At 38.7% G+C, this 15,663-nt stretch overlaps 1 protein-coding gene across 1 annotated transcript in view; it reads right to left on the bottom strand.

Moving 5' to 3' along the window:
* Positions 1-15,663, bottom strand: part of LOC103358909 (carboxyl-terminal PDZ ligand of neuronal nitric oxide synthase protein-like) — a 212,305-nt gene that overhangs the window by 5,777 nt on the left and 190,865 nt on the right. Inside the window, exons 11-12 of the mRNA XM_008284060.1 lie at positions 2,901-3,097; positions 2,532-2,656 (exon numbers count right to left, since the gene is read on the bottom strand). Coding sequence (XP_008282282.1) covers positions 2,532-2,656; positions 2,901-3,097 — 322 coding nt within the window. The remainder of the gene's footprint in view (positions 1-2,531; positions 2,657-2,900; positions 3,098-15,663) is intronic.

The raw sequence follows: 15,663 nt of genomic DNA, 5'->3' as shown, positions 1-15,663 counted from the left end.
TTTGAATTTTTTTTTTTGAAATATCTGTAGTTACGTCAGAAGCTAAAATGAGTAGGAGACAGAGGTGGTGAAAACATATTATGGAACTACAACTGACACCACATATGACCAGCCTTTTACTACCATGTCACGACAGCCTTGAAGTGAATTATTGAACAAGGCTCTCGTTCTTTACAAACTCCTTGCTGATGAGCATTTCTTACTTCACGGCCTTTTCTAACTATCTTATCAACCACAGCAGTTGCCACTACTTCTGTTAACACAGTTGAAAAGCGCCCCATATAAGAAATGTCGCAGGCCATGTGACGTCATCCATTAGCGACATTGTAGTCTGTAGCGTGCGCATTCAACAGTCCACATAACATCATGCACAACAATCAGACTAGTCATAATGACGTTTAGAATATGTAGTGCAAACTGAAATACAGATATCTTCAGGTGTTTCCAACATCCATCCATCCATTATCTATACACCACTTAATCCTCACTAGGGCTGCAGGGGGGCTGGAGCCCATCCCAGCTGACTCAGGGTGAAGGCAGGGGACATCCTGGACAGGTCGCTAGTTTATCACAGTGCTACACTTAGAGACAGGCAGACAAGCACACTCACATTCACACCTACGGACAATTTAGAATCGCCAATTAACCTCAACATGTTTTTGGACTGTGGGAGGAAGCCGGAGAACCCAGAGAGAACCCACACTGCACAGGGAGAACATGCAAACTCCATGCAGAAAGATCTCTGGCGTCCTAATTTCGAGACATTTTTGGGTAGGGAGAGATTATTTCCATTGAAAAACTGTTAAATTTGTGACTTTGATACACAGACATTTGATTTTAGGGGTTTAATCAATGACCAGAAACTTTAATACTTACAGTAACTAAGAAAGCAAAGTCTAAATAAAGCCTATGGTATAGAATACATACGCAGTAGGCAAATCTGTAAGTAAAAACTGGCAAGATTAGTTAGAATATTAGATAGTTCACGAGCAGCAGCGGCGCCCATTAATGACAAATTCCACTTAATGTAACATGTCAAATCTTGTTGACAACTAATTGGATGATGGCCACCATGGTATTTGGAGCATAATAGAATTCTGTCAGGGATTGTTTGTTGCATCATGAGATGATGAATTGTTTAATATCTTAACTGAATTAGACTTTACTGAGTTATAGCCATCGAAGGATTTCATGCTGCTTCAGTGCCACTGACAGAAGAATCAAATTTGGCACGATGACTCAGACTACAAACCTGCACTAGCCTACTAATAAGAACATGCTGAGTGATGGCGGAGGATGGCGGCTGGAAAGTACCAGCAAGAAGTTCAATCTACTTTCACTCCCGGTCATCATTTTAATGGCTCCTCATTGTGAGCATTCAAAGTGTTTACAAAAACATTCCAATTTCTCAAGCTGTTTTCAACAATGACAGAAAATCATCACGGTAACTACTGCCCATTGTGATGAGAAAGAACTTACTATTACCGCTGCACGACCTTTCACTAGAGCTGACAGGGACACACAGAGCACAGAGCAGTAAGCAACACTGTGTTGTGTGGGAACATAAAAAGCACAAAGACTTTTTGTGTTGTAAAAGGTATGTATTTGGAGCTTAGCTACCTTTTCCGTTTGTTCTGTAAATGCAGCAGGGTGATGTATCTATAAAGAACATCATTACCAGGACAAATGCAGAAATAAATTAAACCTCAGACGACGAATGACTAATAAAGAGGTCGTGCTCTTTTCATTGTCAGAGGAACAATCGCAGAAAACAGATGGATGTTCTTGGCTCTAGACCACTGCACACGTCATCTCAAGCATTCATATTTCAACAATAGAGAATCAGTCAGCTATTAAGTCACCCTCTCAGCTCCGGTCGTCTGAACCAGTCAGTGGTCCTGCAGAATCTTTAGATCATCATTGCTAAGCTAAACTAAATCCTTTCTTGGTCCAGTAAATGAAGACAAATGGGATCTGAGCTGCTGAAAAAATACTTGTGCTTGACTGATCTTTAGGTGGAGAGACAACAGATCAATGCTTCTGGAACAAATCCTCAAATATAGATACACACAAACAACCAGTAATGTAGGAGCGTGTGTTTGTAAATCATAAACAGACAATAAAAAGGCATGTAAGAAACTGAAAACCTCAGATTGAAAATCTGTCTTCTTCAATTTCAGATGTCTCTCAGGCACCTTTGATGTATCATTACTAATTTAAAACATTTCAAAGGAAAGATCTTCAATTATTCACCTTTTCTGACAGTGTCTAATATACAGTGATCAACGATTTCTTCTCTCAGTAAAGGCAGAGACACATTTTTGACGTTAATTATGATAATGTCTTTCAGTGACTCTTTTGTTAAAGTGAATGTGCAGCAAGTTATGTGCTTTTTGCATATTCATCCTAAAATCTTTGAGATACATGTCTCCTAATTATGTTATTTTTAATGATCATGAGTTCAGGATCAGAATTAAAATTACAATTATAATCAAATTTAGGATAAATTTACCCTGACTGTGTGTGCATACCTGTTGGCAGCAGTCTGGTTGAGTTGGTCCATGCAGCTCCACACGGCACCAACATTCTTGTTGACCTCAGTGACCCCGATGTCCCCGAGGTGGCTGGGCTCTTTCCTTCTTAACAAGTCATTGACCTAAAAAGAACAGATGAAAAGTGGGAAAAAAATGACAACAAAAAGAAAGTACTTTTAAAATCAAACCTTTATCAGCTCATTTGATGAGACAACAAAGTTATGAAACTTGAACCCAGTCCTGCATTTGACCACAATACCTGCAATAAGTCATACAATATCAGCTTATTTCAAAGGTGAAGGTATACAGGGTGCAGAGTCGCACCTGCAGAGCCCAATGTTCCATTTCTGCTTATGTTGTACTAACCTTTGCCCCGACTGCCTTGCCCAGGTTAATGGCATTTTTCAGCCTTTGCTGTCCTCCGGAGGATGGAGAGTCGACGCAGCCAGACCCCAGGTTGGAATTAGCTGATGCTGTGGAGCGTCGGGCCGATGGCTGACCCGGCCTGGAGGTCTGAGGACTCTGCCGCTGGGCAATGGAGTTCTCAAACATACTTTGATCAACTGTGCAAAAATATATGTGGAGAGAGAGAAAGCAAAACAGAGAAGTGAGTACACAGCAAGAAAAGATGTGAACATGTCTGCTTTTAACAGCACATGTTGCAAAGCTGCAGACCTTTCCGGCATTAGATAACACAAATGGGATTTTTCTCTCAGAGTGAGATGCACAAACCCATTTAGAAAAGAGAGGAGTACTCCACTGAGCTAAACACTTTGGATGTGTTTCAGAAGTTTCTTTCAGCGTGCTACTGGATCAGCATTTATACTCCAAAGATGTGAACTGCAGTAAATTCAAGATAGTCAGTTTGAATGATCCATCTGCCACGAGGGAGCACAAACATTTGTGGAGTACTCTTTTCAGTAAACTTTGAATGTCATGTTCTTCCTGTGTACAATAACTCTGCAGCTTTGCTCAAAACAAACTGATGCGTCATCATCACACAAGTTTCAAAGGTCATTTATGGAAATGCAACCGATGGGATCTAGATGGTAAAGCTCTGTTGTAACACTGTGTGATGATCACAGAATGATACAGAAAACAAAACTTAAGAGCACTGCAATGACTCATGCACATTAACAGCAATAATGACAGTGAAGCAGAACCAAGGGACCACAATGCAGGATCAGAAACAACACAACAAAGGGGAGCTCAGGTCCAATCCACTTAAGACAGAAGATCTTACCTCTTGGAGAGAAATATTTCTCGGAAGGCATTTAATGAAACACAAACGTATCAGATTTCAGATCATTTTACCTCTAAAGACACAGATAATTGAACTGTCCCTGCTTTGTCACAAAAATGCAGCTGATTCATGTCCCAGACACAGAGGACACATCACGGAGGCTTGTGGCTACGAGTGCAGCCTGGAACACTATATGCATATCTGAAAGGAACATTGTCTTGACCAGATAAATGGAGAGAAAAATATTGTCCTCTGAAATCAGACAGAGCATCAAAGGGTAACCTTGGCTTCTCTTTGCACGCACAAGTATTTCACTTACTGTCCCAATCAAGAGATCTACAAAAGCCCATTAGCCAAAGGCCAGAGGAAATGTCATCCAATATTATGAATCAAAGTAATGTAGGGGGCATTAACTTCAAGGAGACAGAGAAAGACATGTGAAGAACAGAGACAAACATGTACATTAACTTTACAGCATGCAGACACAGGAGTCATCATATTGCAAGTACATAAGTAGAGGTGCAAAGTAAAACCACAGTCCAACATAAATGTAATGGTACAGTAGATGTGATATGTGATGTGTGTGTGTGTGGATTTTCCACCTGGCAGGTAGTCAGATATGGATCTATGCGATTAAAACCACCACTGATTTGATAATTTTATGACTTTGGCACTACTGAATCATAGTATTAAACAAGCACTAGAGCCATGCACATCACATCGTCATCTATAAATATGTATCAGGTGCTGTAAGAAAAAAGAAAAGCAATAACTGTATTTTTACTACATCTGAAACAATTAGTCCATCAGGTAATGTTTTACAAACCAAATAAAGCCAAACATCTGTAGTATTTGGACATTTCCTGCAAGTTGCCCAGTTGAAGATGCTACTGCAGGTTTGGGAAACTGTAGGATTTCATTTTTTATAGTTTTTTTTTAAATTTTAAAACTGCTAATTGATTCACTCAGCAAAAAACAAACAAAGAAAAAAAAAAACAATTTATCCAATAACAAAAATTATGATATTGCAGCAAATTTAGTCTCTTTCTACTTGAGGCAAATTCCTCCTTTCGCAGGGGTTCAAGTGTTGTAAACTTCATCATACCAATGTCTGTAGGGGTCCACGTGCAGCGCAAACTGTGTATGCACAAACTGCTTATATGTGAGGGAAACAAATGGTGTTCAAAACAAATGCCTGGTTTGAGAGAGCAAGATTGTAAGTTTAATTTCTCTGATTTCCACACCATTTTAATTCATCATTAAAAGACGTGCAATTGAAGGAGTTGCTGCCAGACTTTGGAGGTTCTTTGATTTGTACATGCTTTTCATCAAAAGTGCCCAAACACCTCTATATGCTACATTTGCCTTAGAATGGGAAGGTAACAAAGTCCAGTTATGCTAAGTGCTATCCCACAGCACTTAGCACAACTCAGGAATAGAAATCGACACAGTGGAACAACCCAATATTTAACTAGCTGCTATGTCCTGTAAAAAATGCAAAGTTACAGTCAATGTCTTGGATACATTAGTGGGAGCCATGCGTAATTTTTCTGCAGTCTTGTGAGGTAACAGACTGATGCATTCGAGAGTAGTGTAGTGAGAATGGAACCAGGTGTCAAAGTCAGCATCGGTCAATGCACCACGCTGTGGAACCCATGGACTGGCCTTTAGTGAAGCTGCTGTGTGGTTCTTAGCACTATTTACTACATAACTGCAGTTTCTGCCACTAATGGTTTGGTTCTAAAATATGCATCACTGTAATGTGTCTAGCTTTGATCAGAGTTTGTGTCTTTGGGTTGGCAAAACTTTATTAAACATTTAAGACGAGCGTATTTTCCATTGGCGCATACTGTGACAGGTAACTGTCCAGGTCAGTCATGGAAGCCTGACTGTGAGAAAAGCATAAAGCCTACATCAATAAACCTTTTGATCATTCATTGCTCTGATAAAACCGCTGCTAATTTACATACCTTAAGTCTTTGTTCAATGTTTGGCCTGTCTACCAAGGTCATTTATGTGTACTGACTGTACATCAAGGTCATCGATGGATCTCAAGATCAATAGTGTCACATTGCACCGGCTATAAAACATTGTTATTGATCCCAGCAGACAATGAGGCCACATATTCCTCCCACTTGAACTTGTAATGGAGAGTTAATGGATGGACTTTGTAATGTAGTAACCCCCACGAGGCCTTTTGTGAAGGGCACCAGGAAAGAGACACACCTTACAATGTCCTCTGAAAAATGTATGTACAGCTCTAAACATTTAATGTTTTGGAAGTTTTCTCTCGACATGTCTTATAGAAACACACTGCTGAAAAGGTGAAACCTGCTGTTTGGAAATGAGCCCAGGTGTCTCTGGCTGGCTCATTTACACACAGATGTGGTTTATCATCACTATTTATGGCCACTGCTCTGCCGGACTGTCCCTGAGCCAGCACCAAAGCTCTTTGCTTTTAGGGCTCCGGTATACTCAAAACGAATGCAAATTTGGCATTTTCTCAAAGGCTGTCGATTGTACTACGTTCAAATGCCAGTATTCCCACTGTGAGTAGAGGTCAGCTCGTCCTGGCTGAAGTGAGCAACGCTGAAAGAGAGGACACTGGAAATATACTATTAATGAAATCCAAAGCAAAAGACTTGATTAATATTTAATTTACAACTAACGATATGGAATTAATAAGATTTATATATGGCTGTGGCACAAGTTTTTTTCTTCTTGTATTTGCCTTCATTTGATGGTGATGGAAGGAAACCCAGGGAGACAGAGAGGAAGAAGACATTTAACAAAGGCCTCTGACCAGTCAAACTTGAAACTAGAATTATATTGTACATGTCCCTAAAACAGAAACAGAGTTTTGTCCCCTAAATTAAACAGACGTATAGCGAGACTTTTGTTCAGAATTTAAAATAAGTGACTGTTTTCATGAAATACAATACAATGTTCAAAAAATTACCCATCCCACTGAAAAGCAATGAACAGCCATACAGTACTTGTTTATTTTGAACACAGCATTTTGGTTTTATGTGCTTCCTATCTTAGTTTAATCTGAGTTTCTAATTTTAGTTTAATACAAAAAAAGGCAGCAGCAATTTATATTTGAAATTTACAACAATGGTGAGGTGGGAAATTGTATTTTAAAAAATTGAAATTTTAGTTTATATCTTAGGTGAGCACAGTGTTTGGTATCAATGTTCTTACCCTAGTGAAATAGTGGATGACGCTGGTGGAAAGTGAGTCGACATGATAAATCAATTTCTAGAGGAGTGTTCAGACAACTGGAAAAAAGCATCTGGCTACAAGTCGTACAGGTCAGCGCTATGAAGCTACAAAATGACACCTGTGGTAGGCTGTTGTAATATTTACTGGCTAGTACTAGTTATGCATCGTAGATGTCTATAATTCAGTTCATCTTGGTAAAAAACAGCATTTTAGATATCGACATTGTCAGTCTTTCAGGTCAAAAGAAAATCATTTTTCTCATTCACAGGTTTCTCAATACAGATATCTATAATTCACATTTCTCTTATTCATAACTGAATTATAACTAGTTAGAATTCCATTTTCTTAAATCTGCATTTGACTTGTCAGTGTCCAATTCAGGATATTGGTAATTCTCCTCAATTCAAGATATCTACATTGTCCTTTTTAAATATCTTAAATTAAGTTTGAACTAGCCACAATGATCTTGTAGATATCTTGAATTGGAATTCTACCAAGTTATATTGTAATTAAAGATATCCTAAAAATAATGCTTTGACAGAGCACAAGTGGCATTGCAGATATCTGTAGTTACACCAGGAGCCACGGCAAGGTGGAGGTGGCTTGCTTTTTAGACATACTGTGGCACTGCAAACCACAACCACATACAACAAGGTGTTTTATCAACATGTCAGATCAGCCTTCCAGTAAATTGCCACTTACTTCTGCTAACACTGCTCAAATGGTTTGCTGGACCAATATCCAAGGGAAAGCCTTGCACAAGAAGCAACATGCACAACAGTCTGGACCAGTCAGACTGACTTTTGAGATATCTGCAGCTATTATTCTGAAAAGCCCAGACTAAATTACAGCTATCTTTAACTGACCTTTAGATTGGACACAATGTTTGTGATATCTTAGATGAAAGTTCTGACTAGTCTCAGTGCAATTATGGGTTGTAATTTTTAATCTGGATAGCCAAACTCAGCTGTTAAATTTTAAAACGGCTTGCAGTAGACTCCAATATTCGTCATAGGGTGACAGGCCTGATGCACTACCAATCAAACCCGAGCTGACCTCAGCTTTTCTTAGCACTTCAATGATGAGGTGACAAGTCAACCAGTCATATGTTTATGTCTTGTCATTTGCGGTTCATTTCACTTTAACCACAATCTAATGCTCTTCTCTGTCTGACAAATCTAAGAAGCTTCATTTAGTCATTAGCCTGGTTTCAGGGTGACTTAACCTTACAGTCAGTGTCTTACGTGAGCTTTCAAGTGACCACCAGTCAGTGCACATGAAAAAGCAACTGAAGCTTTCACTCTATCACAGTGCTTTGTGAACACCATTCTTTCTCTCTCAGTGGTTTGAATCCTAAATAAAGGCACTGCCACTTCTCTCTAGAGATAATGCCTTTTCATTACCAACAAATTGAAAGATTTGATGTTAGTGAGTCCTGCTTCCTCCTGACAGGAGGCTTATTCTCTGCTGTTTAAGAAACGCTTTGTTTGATTTGTCACTCCCTGTGCTAAGATTTACCACCCCTTAACCGAGAATTTCATTTGGGCAAACAGTTCATCTACATTCTACCAATTAAGGGAGATGGGACAGTCTGTGCCACGGCCCCCGATGTGATTTAGACGGAATAAGGCAGGTGATTTTTTTCTTACCTGCTGAAGCATTAAAATTAGAGAGGTAACACCATGTGCTGCAGCTCAGTTGTTGAAACCACTAAAATGGTGCTGCGTCCCTGTTCACTACCAATACCAGCGCTAACAGTGATGTGAATGCGCAGTAAGTTTGAAAAATGAAGCATATTTTAAAAAATGGATGTAGTCTTTCAAAGCCACTTATGTGAGTCACAGCTTCCCAGCACACACAGTAAAACACATTAAGGTTTTAGATATTAACTGCCAGAACAGTGTACTGTCAGCTTTAGCACAGCGTTCACTTTGTAGTAGCATGTACTGGAGAAGGGGTATTCAGTGTCTGACACTTTATCCTCCCCTCAGATAAAATCAGCTGCCCCAACCCAGGAATATTGTTGTCATGGAGACAGAGAGTTAGCATTTTGCTACTAACTGCCCTTTTCTCTCCCTATATTTGCGAACATTTTGACAAATTAAAACATTAACAGTAGACTGAGTTAGCCGTTTACAATTCTTGGTAACAACCTATCCATGGATGTACCAACAATTATCACTGGATTCCTCTGATATTGTGATGACTTTTACTAAACTGCCTCTTTGTCCTTGGATATTTTAGACTTGTTTGTAGCTGTTTATTCATGACGGACGAAGATAAGATCCCAAATTCATGCTGAATCTAAAAATGTGTGCGCGCATGTCTGTGTGTTCAGACTTGATGGAGTTATGACTCAGAGAAGAAGTAGCTTACACCCCACAGTTTGGAAACTTCTTTACGGGAGAATTAAAATATGTATTGAGACCAGAGATTAAGAATAATTATTTTCTACAAGCAAGCAAGCAAACAAGCAAGCAAGCAAGCAAACAACAAACAAACCCAAACAAAGCAAAGGTGTAGTCAGACTAGCCTAAATCTGAGGATAGTGTCACTCCAGAGAAGCCCTGCAGCCTGTTTGTTTAGTTCCAGAGGACTGTGTAATACTGACAGTGTGTATGTGTTGTTCTTTAATTACAAACATGCCTGAAGGGCTCCATCTGCAAAAATTATCATTCAACAACACTGAAATGAAGATTTCCTTTTTTTTTTCTTTTGGAAAATACTGTGTATTAACTGCATTATTCAGACAACAGCTAGATTAGAAGAGAGGAGGAGCGGCATGCAGAGCAGGAAGGGTTATTTTTTAACATGTAATCCCCCACATCCCTGTTACACACCATCTAATCACAATAGCTTTTTTAACATGAAATCAGCTCTGCACACTGCAGAACGAGCTGGAAAGAGAGCAAAAGGACAAACAGAGCAGGAAAAATAGACATTTACTGGAAACAAAACAAAGGAGTCAACAAAACTGAACCAGAGAGCACTCACTCCCACTCATGTACCAGCAGCTGGTGGTCAGACTGAATCCACTGTAATGATAACGCAATCTTCTGCAACACCAAAGAAATGAGAAAATATACTCCAAAAGGAAATTTCATGTTAATCCTACAGTATAATTATAGTTAATCTGTGTGTTTGAAAAAGTGATGCCTCAAGAGAACAGCAAGAGAGGCCAGAGAAAGTCAGATGATGGTGAACTTAGGTTGTTTTGTGCTCCAAAATATAAGGAAGACAAAACTAATATATGCATTTACGCTTGAGTTAAAGATCCTCTGCAGTGAAAATTAAGTTTCTCACTCAACATGTCCATATGGTGTTTTTATATGCTGGAATACATATCATAAGCAAAATATTTTTTTAATAAAATCCATGCATTCTACAGGACGTGGCAGTGTAGAATTACATGTAAGTCATTTGAAGATAGGAAATGAATATTTTCATGCAAGAATCTTCCAAATATGCAACTATGTTGATACATATAATTCCAGTGGGAAACATGCCGTTTTCAATTGTTGCTGCAAATGTTACTGCAAAGATGCTACAAAGTCCGTAAAGTAAATGCTTCACACACACTTTGAACCAGTTCGTATAGAAGATGTATTCGGTGATCAGAGTTTCAACATCACCTAAGAATAATGTCACAATATGGTCATATCTCCCACTCTGTTTCTGAGGTACGCCAATGATTAATGGCCAGAAAAGTGTTTTGGCAGAACTTGTCATCACTTTATCATTTTTTGCTATCAGATATTTGTGTGGAATGTTATGATTATCGTATGAATTCTTGTGTGTGTGTGCGATCGCAGTGACTGCTGACCTCCACAATCTATCAGTTTGTCCTTGAATCCAAGCAGTTGTTTGTTGCAAATTCAAAGAAACTCCCTCAAGGTGTTCCTGAGATACTGTGTTCATGAGAATGGGATGGACAGAGGGTGGAACAACCCAAAAAACACAATGCCTCCGGCTTCAGCTGTCACCGATGCCTGAGGCATAAAAATCTACATTGTAACTGCACTAACATCTCAGTTTTGAGACGTTTGTTATGCGAGTGTTGAACTTGTCTGTAGAGCTACTTTCACTGTCAATCATATTGAAGTCCCTACATACTGTGTATATATAGAACCATGTTCTATCACACATTCACTCACTTACTCACGTATCTAGAGTTTAATGAAAGCATAATTACTTCTGACACAGTTCCTCACACCTCGATTACAGTTTTTGGCTCCACATGAATGCACATTTTTTCACTGCAGGGTCATTTTTCACTGACATCTTCTGTCTTAATCAAGAATAATGATAGATTATGATGTGACTATGCTTATAGTTTTCAATATATGGTACCGGTAATTGGCAAAATCAGCTCTTACTGCCCTCTCAGGGAGCTCTCTGTGACTCTGGTTTGAGAGCCAGCGTGAGGTTGTAATTAACTTGGTTTGGCTTTGGCATCACCAATCAAAGTGCCAAAGTATTTGCTTTGTTCTTAGCTGAGGGTAACCCACTTCTGTCACTGAGACAGAGCACACACACTGAGCCATGTAAATGGGTTAACACACACTCACATCTCTTTCTTCTCTTCACTGACTTAACAATAGAGAGATTTTCACAGAAAAAAAAAACTCTTAATATGCAAGAAACTAAGAGCGAGATTATTCTGCTGATTTCCAAAGTGAGTTAAGCATACAGAAAGTAAGGGAATTGAAGGCCAAGACGCTAGAGCTCTCTACCAAATCCCATGGCCCTCTTTAGCAAACTGAAATACATGTAAGTGAAACTTCTGATGAGGACCATGTCATATAGTTGAAAGTTTGAAAGTTTCACAACAAGCAAGTTACATTGAGTTAAGAATATTTTGTCTATACTGTTTCCAATGAATGAACTGTCAAGTCCAACATTTTAATTGATATGAAAAACAGATTCCAACAGTTCCATTGCATCTTAGCAAACTCAATCTACTAAGGAGGACTGTGTGAAATCATCGAAAGCTCCAGAAACACCAAGTAACTGAATCTTGAGATAACAAAGTGCACTAAGACCAAATGGACCAAAAGGGGAAGAAAAAAAACAAACACATTGTACGTACATGAAATGACTCCTGCGTATGTTCTGCTATGTGATGCCCAGAAAAGTATGCTGTAGCCAAACGAAAGATATTTTCTTTGTTTCATTTTAGAGAAGGGATAATGTTTTAAACTCTTTAAAGTTCATCGTGACCTCTAGTACTGAGGACAGCTTAGGATTTGTTTCATCTTACAGAACGTAAGGAAAAAATGAAGAGAAATGCTGAAAATTGTCAGCTGATGAACTGTCCAAAGTGATAGAATATTTGCGCTCCTAACAGTCTTTTATCCTTTATTTAGGATTATAGTTCGCCTGTTTTTTTCCCTTAAAAAAAAAGATGTTTTGTGCAATAGATGAGAGCAAAGCTGCATCAGAGGGAGCTGCTGTGAGAGATGAGCTCTGGGCTGAGAAGATGAGTGACCTAAAACATGCTCACTTGAACACATAAACAGACTAATCTTCAGGCCAGACTGGGTCATTATCACTGATGTATTAAATTAGAACTCTCACTTGGCTACATTAAGAAACACACGTGTGTCCTCGAGCGTGTGTGTCTGTTTTAGAAAAAGTATTAGTATGAGAGAGGCCAATCATGTCTGAGGTCTGAAAGCAACGAAGAAAAATACCTCCTTCTCTCTCCTGAACACACACACACACAAAAGGTGGAGCTGCTCATCAATTTTTTACTTGCTTTCATTATAACATGAATGATTAAAGTGGGTGGACTCTGGTGAGTCTGCCTCAGACTGATGAAGGAGTGAACAGGATTAATGGAAGAAGGCTCTGATTGATCTGACTCAACTCTGACTGTCATGTTGCTTTTCACATCACCACTCAGCGTCTGCTTTAAGCCATTTTCCCCCATAGAAAATGGATTTCACTCCCCGTTTTATGGAGACTCTAATGTAACATTCATGATTTTCTGTTTACAATAAAAATCTATGAAATGTCTAAAAAACAAACAAACATATATATATATATATATATATATAAACTATGCAAGGAGGAGACCTTTTAAGAAAAAGAGATAACTGTACGCTATGTTCAGTATTTAAAGTCAGACATTTGCTTCTTATACAGATCTTTTTTTTGAGATTGTTTTCCTTAGACTGTAGAAAATACCTTAATTGTCTTAGGCGTTAAACTTCCAAACCCACTGTAATTACAACATTTCTATGAACATTTTCTGCGATCTGTAAAGGTAGAGTTATAATCAATGTAATTAGAGTTGTCATCATACTAAACCTGATCTGAGCTCTGGGACGTCATAAGCCACCAGTTGCAAGGGTCACAAATCAACCAGGATGGAAAATTAAAGGAGCACACGGCTACAATTATAAAATATCTAGCAGAGACTGAATAATAGTTTGTTTCTCTTGAAGCAAAACCATTTCCAGTGAGACAATTTGTGGCTTTTCCGTTTTATATCACTGTAAATGAAACATTCTAGGGTTATAATGATAAAATGATAAATTGAATAGAGATTTTTCAATAATATAGACATTATTCCTAGCAACTCTAAAATATTCTGACTTTTATTTCTATTTAAAGAGCCCCACTAGTGAAAATCCATTTTTTCATCTTATAAACATGTCGAGATGGTGTTTTTATAGGCTAGAGGACATGTCATGTGTAATTTAGTCAACAACGCATGGTTCATTTTCTCTTTGAAAGTGCAGCGTACTGGGAACAGTCTAATATGTACATACATAAGGAACTAAGGAACCTCAGGAGCTAATCACTAAAGTTATATTGTTATAAATATTAGGAAATACTATAATACATTTGGTTCATTCACCTCCATGCCCCACCAGTCAAACAGTGACATGGCTCTGATTGCCTACTTTGGGGAAGTCCAGCACTGCTACTTTCATTCATGATGAGTTGCACAGATCATTGACATTGGACACTGATTACTGAAGAGCAGGCAAGGGTAAAAATAAGTGTTCGGCCCTTCTTGCCACTCAACTCTTCATCATCTAATCACTTCTAGCAAACGAGGATCCGACCACTAAAGCGTTTTTGGAGGCTCCACTACAGCACAATAACTGCTCACGACAGAGTTAATGAAAGCCTGTGAATTATTTGTCCTTATTGCCTTTTCACAGAGATGAGTTTTTAAAGGTTTAATCAATGACCCGAGAGGGACTTTAAGGTTAGGCAGCTAATTATACTTAGTAGTGTTGGGAAAGACTGAGGTTGAAAAAAGAGCATGACATTGGCTGCTGGTGCATGCAGTATGCAAACCATGGTTTGTGTGTCTGACACTTTGTAAAGCCAACCATCCACCTAACCTCTAAAAAGTTGCTTCTGAAATATAGCAGTCATTATTTATAGGTCCACAAGAGGCCAGTTGTCCAAAAAGGCTTAAATCAAAAGTAGGCCTGTGCTAGTACATGTACAACTGCTTTTATGGTTGAAAATGCCTTATTGATCAAACATGAATTAAAAAACATAACAATCATCAGAGATCTTATAAAACTTCAATTGAACTGATATATTTTGATATATTATTTATAATTACTTTATTATATGATGATTGTGAGTGGTCATTTGTTTTAATTAGCTGAATTATCTCCAGTCTGCTACTTCTCCATATTATCTTCGACCTATTCTCCAGTCTAATTTCCCTCTGAGATGTCATTTCAGTTTTATCAAACTCACTTAGCCAAACGTGCTTTCTTTCTGCTGCTCTCAGTAACGCATCAGAAGGAACTAGCAGCACAGCAGTAAACTCTGAACTGAGCAGATAAGTGAAGCTCCATCTACAGAGCTGACCTCTTTTCATCTGGTGCCGCGGTCTGCCTGCCCTCTTCTTCTTAAACGGGTCATACCTAATTGTAAACAGAGCAGGACAACAAACTTTGAATTCCATCCTGCCAAACATCAGTCAGCAGCTATCTTGTCGTGGCAGGTCGAGCCTCTCCATCTAACCCTCAGTCTCCGGGGATAACAGAAGTCCTATTAACAAAACCAACCTGTCTTCTCCTTCCCCGCCTTCTCTTCATCTTCTGCCTTCCCCTCCTCTACCTGAGGTAATCTCTACACACAATACGCCTCTGTTTCCCCCCCTTGGGATTGTTTTGTTGGCAAAAACAGCATTTAGTGCTATAGGGCACCAAAACCATCAAGAGAAACTCATACTAATGAAACTCTGAAACAAGCATCTGACTTTGTAAAGCTAAAATTCTCCATTAAAACAAATACTAATGAAGCTATGCTAATGAGTGTAGACCATGCAATGAATTATCCCACATAATCTCCACTGAATCCAATACTGATTACATTTTTGTAAACTGGGTGGAAACTCAAAATGGGAAGAGCTGACTTTTGATCAGAAGAGCAATTACTGCAGCACAGCTTTGGCTCAGCCTTCTAATACTGCTGTAGGACACATTGTTGTTAGAAACCGAATGTGTTTTCTTGATACTTATTTGTATGTAGACTATCTGCTGATGATGCACTACTGTGGTGAAGTGGAATCTATCTATCTATCTATCTATCTATCTATCTATCTATCTATCTATCTATCTATCTATCTATGCTTTCAAAATAATACAAATAGAAACCCATCATAAAAGATGCAAAGGCACG

The sequence above is a fragment of the Stegastes partitus genome, unplaced genomic scaffold (assembly GCF_000690725.1).
Source record: "Stegastes partitus isolate 25-593 unplaced genomic scaffold, Stegastes_partitus-1.0.2 Scaffold342, whole genome shotgun sequence".
In the NCBI taxonomy this organism is placed as follows: domain Eukaryota; kingdom Metazoa; phylum Chordata; class Actinopteri; family Pomacentridae; genus Stegastes; species Stegastes partitus.
This window is presented reverse-complemented; position numbering and strand designations above follow the sequence as displayed.